The sequence below is a fragment of the Hyaena hyaena genome, unplaced genomic scaffold, assembly GCF_003009895.1.
Source record: "Hyaena hyaena isolate Hyena2069 unplaced genomic scaffold, ASM300989v1 scaffold_0, whole genome shotgun sequence".
Taxonomy (NCBI): domain Eukaryota; kingdom Metazoa; phylum Chordata; class Mammalia; order Carnivora; family Hyaenidae; genus Hyaena; species Hyaena hyaena.
Genome location: NW_024080632.1, coordinates 4453950 through 4462720, shown reverse-complemented (window position 1 = coordinate 4462720; position 8771 = coordinate 4453950). Strand labels below are relative to the sequence as shown.

Genomic DNA, 8771 nt, shown 5'->3' with positions numbered 1-8771 from the left:
TTTTATTTATTTATAGGAGAGAGAGAGAGAGAGACAGCGGAGCAGGGGAGGGTCAGAGAGAGAGGGAGTCACAGACTGAAACAGGCTCCAGGCTCTGAGCTGGCAGTCAGCACAGAGCCCGACGCGGGGCTCGAACCCACGAACCGCGAGATCATGACCTAAGCGAAAGTCGGACGCTTAACCGACTAAGCCACCCAGGCGCCCCTCACTTTTGTTCTAGTGAGGCAACTTTTGGTGGGCTCTTGGATAGCTTCAGGATGGAGGATGGTCACCAGGAAGACCAAGCCATGACTAGAGGCTTAGAACTTTCAATCCCACCCCGCATCTTCTGGGGAGAGGAGCAGCTAGAGATTAAGTTAATAATTGATTATGCCTATGAAATGAAGCTTCCACAAAAATCCCTAAACTACAGAGTTTGGAGAGCTTCCAGGCTGGTGAACAGCTCCACATGCCAAGACAGTGGTACACCCTGACTCCATAGAGACAGAAACTCCTGCACTCAGAACCCTTCCAGCCAGACACACTTCTTCATCTGGATGTTCATCTGTATCCTTTATTACCTCCTTTGTAATAAGCCAGTAAACATGTTTTCCTGAGTTCTATGAGCCGCTATAGCAAATTACCAAACCTGAGGAAGGGGTTGTGGGAACACCTAGTTTGTAGCCAAGTCAGTCATCTGGGGATCCACTACTTCTAATTGCCATCTGAAGTTGGTGGGGGGCAGTCTTGGGGGACTGAGCCCTTCACCTGTGGGGTCTACACTAACTCCAGACAGTTAGTGTCAAATTAAATTGTAGGACACTTAGTTGGTGTTCAGATATAGCTGAAGAATTGGTTACTGTAGAAAACCCCACCCATTTGGTGTCAGAAGTGGTGTGAGAGTAGAGACAGACCAAGGTTTTTCCTTTCATTTACACAAGGGCTTCCTATGCACATGCTCAGACAAAAATATGGAAGAGGGGATTTCATGAAAGAAAGAAAAAAAAAGCAACCTAAGAAGAGAAGTTGTAATTGGGTCAGGATTCTTGGGAGTCTCACTTCCAGCACTAGAGAGTAGACTGAGGTGAGGAGAAAGGGGCTCCAGGAAATATTTTCCCATCAGGAGACAAAAGATTCATTATCTTTCTTTCTAAGGATGAACCAACAGCAAGGGCGGCAGTGCAGAGAGACAGAAAGAACCTGGATCCCTGATGATGTTTTCAAGCCCTTACTAAATCAGCCCCTCTTGGATAGCCTATGAAATAATACTTTGTTTTCTATTTCAGCCAGCTCAGTCTGTTACCTTCAGACAAAAGCATCCTAAACAACATAATTCTCGACTTCCAGCAAAATCTCAGTCCTGAATCAATGTAAATTTCTTTCTATTCTATTTTGGTATTTGTTCTGCTAAGACTGATAGAGCAATAGGTCCTCTAAAACCTCAGACACCTCTCTACCATCCACCTTTGGAAGGAATTCCCTCTGTGTTTAGGGTTGCAGAAGACCCAGTTATTAACTGAAGTCTTGATCATGAAATAGATTTTTGAAGTTCCCAAAGGCAGTGTGTGTTATGAGTTTGGATGGAGTGGAGGGAAGGGGAGATCCTGGGATTAAAATAAACCCAACATTCATGGGAAGAATTGAGCAATTTTACCCAGAATAAATTGAGCGAACCAATCATTCCCAGTGCCCGGACTGAGTTGGAGACAAAGAAAAGCTTTCTTCTCTGTGTTGTGGGGCTGGCAAGGGACAGGAGCCCCAGGGAAGGGTGACTTGGGGCAGAGGGGCAGAAATGTAGCTTCACTCACTGTTTCAGGAACAAATGTAAAAGACCAAAATAGACATACTAGATACCAATGCTTACAAATTCTAAAACTATTTGAACTACTTGGCAGGACCTGATGGGTCCCTGGGTGTGGAGGTGGGAGGCGGATCCTGCAGGTGGGAAGGCCCCAGGCCCCTGTTATAATATCAGTCACAGAGACTGTTGCAATAACCAATTCATGGTTTTTAATTCTCACTGCCACCCTGGAATTCCTGTTCTCCCTGTTGGCTCTCTTCTCCTGTTCACCATAGCAACTGTTTTGAATTTTCTTCACTCGCATCAAACCTCCCACCACTCTTCCTTCTCCTTCTCTCTCCTCAGGTACATCTGCCTCTCATTTCACACAGAAAATGGATGCCATTTGACTAGGTCCTGCCCTGCCCTTCCTCACACACCTGCAACTGTACTACTGTCCTCAGTACTGTCCAATAGAACTTTCTACAATGGTGTAAATGTTCTGTATCTTCACTGCCCAATATAGCATGAGCCACATGTAGCTATTGAGCACTTGAAATACGGTGAGTACAAATGAAGAACTGAATTTTAAATTTCATTCAATTTTAATGAATTTTTAATGTTCATTTATAAGAGAGAGAGAGACAGAGCACGGGCAGGGAGGGGCAGAGAGAGGGGGACACACAGAATCCGAAGCAGGCTCCAGGCTCTGAGCTGTCAGCACAGAGCCCAACGGAGGGCTCGAACTTGTGAACTGGGAGATCATGACTTGAGCCAAAGTCGGGATGTTTAACTGACTGAGCAACCCAGGTGCCCCTAATTTTAATCAATTTAAAAATTTTAAATGTTTATTTATTTATTTAGAGAGAGAAGATGTATGTGCATGTATGAGTAGGGGAGTGGCAGAGACAGAGGAGGGACAGGGAGTCCGAGGTGGGCTCTGTCCTGATTGCAGACAGCCTCATGTGGGGCTTGAACTCACGAACCAAACCATGACATCATGACCTAAACCAAAGTCAGACACTTAACTGACTGAGCCATCCAGGCGCCCCCAATTACTTTAAATTTAAATGACCATATGTGGTTAGTTTGTATCCTTTTAGGCAGCACTGGTTTAGTGTAACTCAAGAAAAACCGTTTTGACTACCAGGGCACTGGGATCTCTCCTAATTCTGTGACATCATGAAGCAGTAGACTCTGGACCAACTAATTATAAGAATTCTGAATTAGAAGATGAGAGAGAAGGAAGAGAGGGTCAGAAAGGCATGTTCATGAGAAATTGCCATGGAGAAATACAGAGGATAAAAGCATCATTTGACTTGCTTTTTAAAATAATTTTTTAATGTTTATTCATTTTTTGAGTGAGAGACACAGAGAGTGAGTGGGAGAGGGGCAGAGAGAGAAGGAGACACAGAATCTGAAGCAGGCTCCGGGCTCTGAGCTGTCAGCACAGAGACTGACACAGGGATTGAACTCATGAACCATGAAATCATGACCTGAGCCAAAGTCAGTCACTTAACTGACTGAGCCACCCAGCTGCCCCAACATCCCGACATGCTTTTTCTTCCTTTCCGTTCCCTCCCCTCCCCTCCCCTCCCCTCCCCTCCCCTCCCCTTCCCTTCCCTTCCCTAGTAGCTCCAGGTGCCAAGAAAAAAACCACAGTGAATCCTGGCTCAAACATTATACTCCTGAAGGAGAATAAGAGGCTCCCTTCATAGTATCGTTACTGCAAATCCACACTAGTATTGACTCCGACACAGAGTCTGGTGGAAGGAGGACCCAAACACCAGCCAGGTGAGAGTGTGGTGTCAGTTATTTCAGAAGGAATCCAGTTATCTTTGTTTGTATTCTCTACTGAAATGCAGAATGTGCGCAACACAGAATGGTGAGTCACTTGTATGTACCTTTGTGTAGCTGATTTTGCTCTTTAAAAATTTTTTTTCTTTAAATGTTTAATTTTGAGAAAGAGATAGAGTGTGAGTGGGGGAGGGGCAGAGAGAGAGAGAGAGACAGACAGACAGACAGACAGACTCAGAAGCAGGCTCCAGGCTGAGCTGTCAGCACAAAGCCCAATAAGGGGCTTGAACCCACAAACCTCAAGATGATCACCCTAGCCGAAGTCAGGTGCTTAACTGACTGAGCCACCCAGGCGCCCCTGATTTTGCTCATTGTTTATCATTCTATCACATTTCAAACAGTTACACATCTTTTGAAATATAAAAAGTTAGAATACCACAACCTCCTACCTCCACCGACCTCTAAAGGGCTAGCCAATTGCTCTGAAATCATATTTTGAGTAATTTTTCTTCTTTGGTTTTAAATGCTTTTGTCATAGGCTAAGTACTCATTTATCTTTGTGTTCAATACTTGGCTCTATCCTGTTTCATTAAATTATCTGTCAGTTTCCTCACTAGTGCCCTTGCTTTATGTTGCTCTTGCCATCTCCTGTGGCTACTGGCTTATTGGTGAATAGCTCTCCCTTTGGCTTCTGGGTATACACTCCCTTCTGGCTTTCCTCACCTTCCCTGATGCTTATGTGTCCCCTTGGTGTTTGATCCTTCAGGGATCTGTCCTCAGCCCCCCTCCATGTCATTATACTCTCTCCCTGGGAGATCCCCTGCCTCCACTCTGCGTTCCACGGTGCAGCCAGAGTGATTTTTACTAAAGTGTAAGTGAGGTGTCACAACTCTGCTGACAAATCCACCTGTGGCTCTCAGGATACATTCCTGACTCCTTAACAATAGCCACAGGGGGTTGAAATAGACTTGAGTTTCCCGCAAAGTGGACCCTGAGACAAGGATTCAGGTGCAAGTAGTTTCTTTGGGAGATGAGGCTAGGAAGGGCGGTGGGAAAATGGGACAGGAAGGGAGGGCAGCTAATACAAGAAACGTTCAAGAACAGGTCGCTGCTGTAGGCATCTGGGGCTCAATCCCACCAGGGACCTCTGGGAACCTGGGTGACTGCCTCCGCGTTGTCCCACCTGAGAGCAGTAGTTAACCTGAGTCTCCCAGCCTAGGAGCCTCTATTTGCTGAGAGCTGCACTTCTTTCTCTCTCTCCTTCGCTTCTTTCTTTCCTTCGAGGCCTTCCTCCCTCTCCCCACGCTGCTCCCCTCCCCCTCCCCCCCAACTCATCCCCAACGGGTCCCAGACACAGTTTGTTCTGTGACCCCGCCCACAGCCTTAAGCTGATTGGACCAGAGATAAATAGCTAGACCAATCAAATTCACTTCTCTGGGACTCCAGAATTAAGCGGTAAGCGGTAGGTGTACAGGAACGGTGGCCAACCCGACCTGGCTGCTGTGATGGGCTTGTTTGGGGACATGCCCTCAGAGCAGCAGGGAAGTCCACTGTTTAGAGAGATGCACAGTGGGTACACAGAGAGGTAAGGCAGAGGCAGGACCGCACAGCCTCAGACAAACGGCAAGTGCAACCGCAGAGCAGGACATTTTAGTTTCCATGTCTATTAATACGTTCTGGAGACCACCATTCTTGACAGTCCCCTTTAAACACCTCTGAATGGCTCAAATGTTTCCATCTTAACTAACCCTCACCCCCAGTCTCCCCTTGATGCTACATCTTCCGTTAAAAAGCACCCTCTACACTCAAGCTGAGCTGAGAGGGAAAGTAGTCCACATCTGGGTCTCCACTCTCTCCCTCTAATCAGTCCTTACAAGCACTATTATTTTGTGGGGAAGTGTGACATTCTGAAGATGTGATTTTAAGTGTCTATGGGACTTTTAGATATGGGGGTTTGTAGACTGTACCGCTGTGGAGCTCAGAAGGCAGATTCGGTCTGGAGATACAGATTTTTAAAACGGAATGTATGAGTATGGTAGAAAAACTTCATAGAAAGGTAAGAAATAAGTGCTTGACAAACACTGACTAATCCCTGAATTCTCTCCCCAGAGACCATCTTATACATTCTTCTAGACACAGCCAGCTTCATGGACACGGGACTTGTGCAGTTCCATTAAGGACCCATACTTAAAAGGGACCTGAGCTTGGTCTAATGCTCTGCTATTGCCATTTTGAAATTCTTAACCTTGAATAAGGGACTCCACTGCCCTGGACCCCCAAATTAGTAGTAGGTCCTATTTCCAGCTATATTCCATGCATAGTTAAACACATGATATACACAAGTACCCCTCTTTCCATCTCCTTTTCTTTTAGCATTTGGTGATTATAAAAGAATGTGTGTGGATGAAATCTCCCAGGGAGAAGATACAAAAGTTACTAGTGCAATTTACCAAATACTTCTGCTTCTTCTCTTTCTGGGCAAGATGGTATTTCTTGATTCCCTGGGACCAAATTCCTGAGGCCAAGTGACTAGTTTTGATCCATGAGTTAGGGACAACAGGAATGAATCATTTCTAATTTAAATGCCACTCTAAGACCTGCCAGATTTCTCATTCCAGAGTTCATGATAGTGGCTGTCCATTAGTTTTGTTTTCTGTGTGACTACAATGAGCAGAGCCTCCCGGGTGACCCATGGTGAATATTTATTGTGGATGAGAAATAAAATGACATTGTTTTTAAGCTGTAAGATTTGGGAGGGCTGTTTGTTATTGCAACATAACCTGTCCTGTAATGACTGACAGAAATATAAAAAATGCTGAGACAGAATTTGCTGGAACTGACACATAAAAGGAGAAGAGTCATAGAAAGATAGACAAAGAGTCATAGAGGTAAGACAAAAAACTAGAAGTGGCCCCAGCGAGTCATGGAAATCAAGGGAAGAAATTGCTCAAGAGGTAGAGAGTGGTACATGGTGTTGGTCCAAAAGTCAAGTGAAATAAGGAACACAACATATCACTAAGTATGGCAACTGATAACTTATTGGTAAGCTTATGAAGAACAGTATCCATGAAGTGGTGGTGGGAGAAATAGTGGACAGAGGGCTGAGGAAGCGGAGAGGGAAAAGCATGAGAGATCAGTGTCTGAGTTTAGAAGACCACGATCCCTGCCATGTGCACTTTTGAGAAGGGCCAAGAAAATTTACATTCTATCTCACCTTTCTCCTGCTCTCCAGTCTCCTGAACTGAGAGCCAGGAGGTAAGGTAGCCCCTGGGTAGCTCACATGAGTCAGAAAGTAAAAGTTAGCGCAGACTGCAGAAGTAAAAATTGGCTTGGCCACTTAGCATTCTGGAAGAGCAGTAATGGATAAAGTCAGCCGCAAAAATAACACAAAACAGTATTTCACTGTACCTGCAAAGTGATAATACCAGCCCTGTCCCCCAATCTTTTTTGTTTCAAAGATAAACTTTTATTTTAGAACAGTTTTAAGTTTGCAGAAAAATCACAAAGATAGTACACAGCATTCCCATATATCCTATACCCAGTTTCCTCCATTATTAGCATCCTACATAAGTATGGCACATTTGTTATAATTAATCAATATTGATACATTAATATTAACTAAAGTTCATATTTTATTCACATTTCTTTAGTTTTTTAACTGATGTTCCTTTTATGTTTTAGGAACCTGTCTAGGTTATCACATTACATCTAGCTGTTGTGTCTCCTTAGCCTCCTCTTGATTGTGACAATTTATTAGGTTTTTCATTGTTTTTGATGATCTTGAGAGTTTTGAAGGGTATGTTAGGTGTATTGTAGTACCCCCATCCCCATTTTTTGAGTGATTACTGCTTTCTGAGAAATATCCTCTAAAATAATAAACTGTCAGAAAATTTGCTATTGGAAATTGCATCAGTGAGAATGAAATACTCCCCTTTTGGCTGGAGGATCTGAGTCACCTTGCCATAGAGGAGCAGCCTCAAACTGCACCTCAGGTACAGAGCTTTGGATACAGGGTTTCCAGATACAATATTCAATATCCATCTTAGCTTTATTGCTTCCAAGGAAGCAGGGCCCTTGATCTCTGCAATCCTGATCAGAAGATGACTGCTTTGCTTTGAGCCTATCAGAATCTGTTTTTATGCAAATCTAATCTAAACTCCACTATTCCCTGTAATCCTATGATAGCTCTGTCCCTTTGATGATGCCCCTAGCTCCTCTGGCACAAGCTTTTTCTCACAGAATGAGTCAGGAAACCTAGTTTTATTGAATGGTAAGTTTGTTTCTGATGGTCTTAGGCTGATTGGCCTGTCATGAGTGTAAATCAGGGGGCACAAGAGAGGGCAGAAAGTGAATCTAGAGGGTCACTCAGGAAATATCCAGTGTAGAAATAAAGTGCTCTTCCTTTCCCAGCCCCAGCAAATCTGATGCCCCCCACCACCATCTACAGACCAGTGTGCTGTGGAGGAAGTGTGAGAGGGAGACCTTCATTCAGCCAGTGTTCACAGACATCTGGGGCTGAACAAAGGGTTGTAGAAATGAATCAGTCAGTCTCTGAGTGGGCCTTGAGGCAACAGAAAGATCTAGGCCCCTTTATTAAGTCACAATGGAAGCACTGGGTCTCCTGACATTTGAAGGGCTGCCCCTTTCCCCCAACTGAAATGAGTCCAAAAAAGCCAAAGAAAAAAGGAGATAAGGCAGAATTCTAAAAATGCCCTTCCTTTGAACACCATCTTTGTGCAGGCATCTGGGGGAGGCCGGCCGGGGCAGGGTTATCTGCCAGCCAGGCCTGTAGGACTTCGCTTCTCTTGTTTATCCCCAGCCACATCTGGGGCAGCTGCCAGGACCCGCCCCCACTCTGACATCATTGGAGGAACTCAAACTTAAAGGCTCCTGCTAAGAATCCGGATGTTCCATTTTCCTCTTCCTGGTGGGCTTACTGTGGCTGCTCTGGGAAGGCTGAGCCCTGGTCCAGACCCTTGTGGACTGTGAGCCTCTCACCATGTCAGCCTGCTGCAGCTGTAATGATGTTTTCCAGTATGAGACAAACAAAGTCATCCGGATCCAGAGCATGAATTATGGCACCATTAAGTGGATCTTCCAGATGATTGTCTTTTCCTACGTTAGGTAAGTGGGATGTGGGGATGACCCTGAATTTCTGCAGGGGTTGACAGCACAAAAAACTTCAAGGTGCAGCTTCTGGTGCACAGCCTGAATT

At 44.9% G+C, this 8771-nt stretch overlaps 2 protein-coding genes across 8 annotated transcripts in view; one reads left to right on the top strand and one right to left on the bottom strand.

The window, feature by feature from the left end:
• The window catches only part of IFT81 (intraflagellar transport 81), a 184251-nt gene that overhangs the window by 106224 nt on the left and 69256 nt on the right, over positions 1-8771 (bottom strand). The window lies entirely within an intron of this gene.
• The window catches only part of P2RX7 (purinergic receptor P2X 7), a 49161-nt gene continuing 45344 nt past the window's right edge, over positions 4955-8771 (top strand). For 2 of the 6 annotated variants that reach the window (XM_039219615.1, XM_039219231.1), the window contains exons 1-2: positions 5522-5612; positions 8376-8680. In XM_039219615.1, the coding sequence (XP_039075546.1) occupies positions 8556-8680 (125 nt within the window). In that variant the 5' untranslated portion in view covers positions 5522-5612; positions 8376-8555. The other 4 variants (XM_039219455.1, XM_039219307.1, XM_039219378.1 and 1 more) reach the window with 4 other exon arrangements.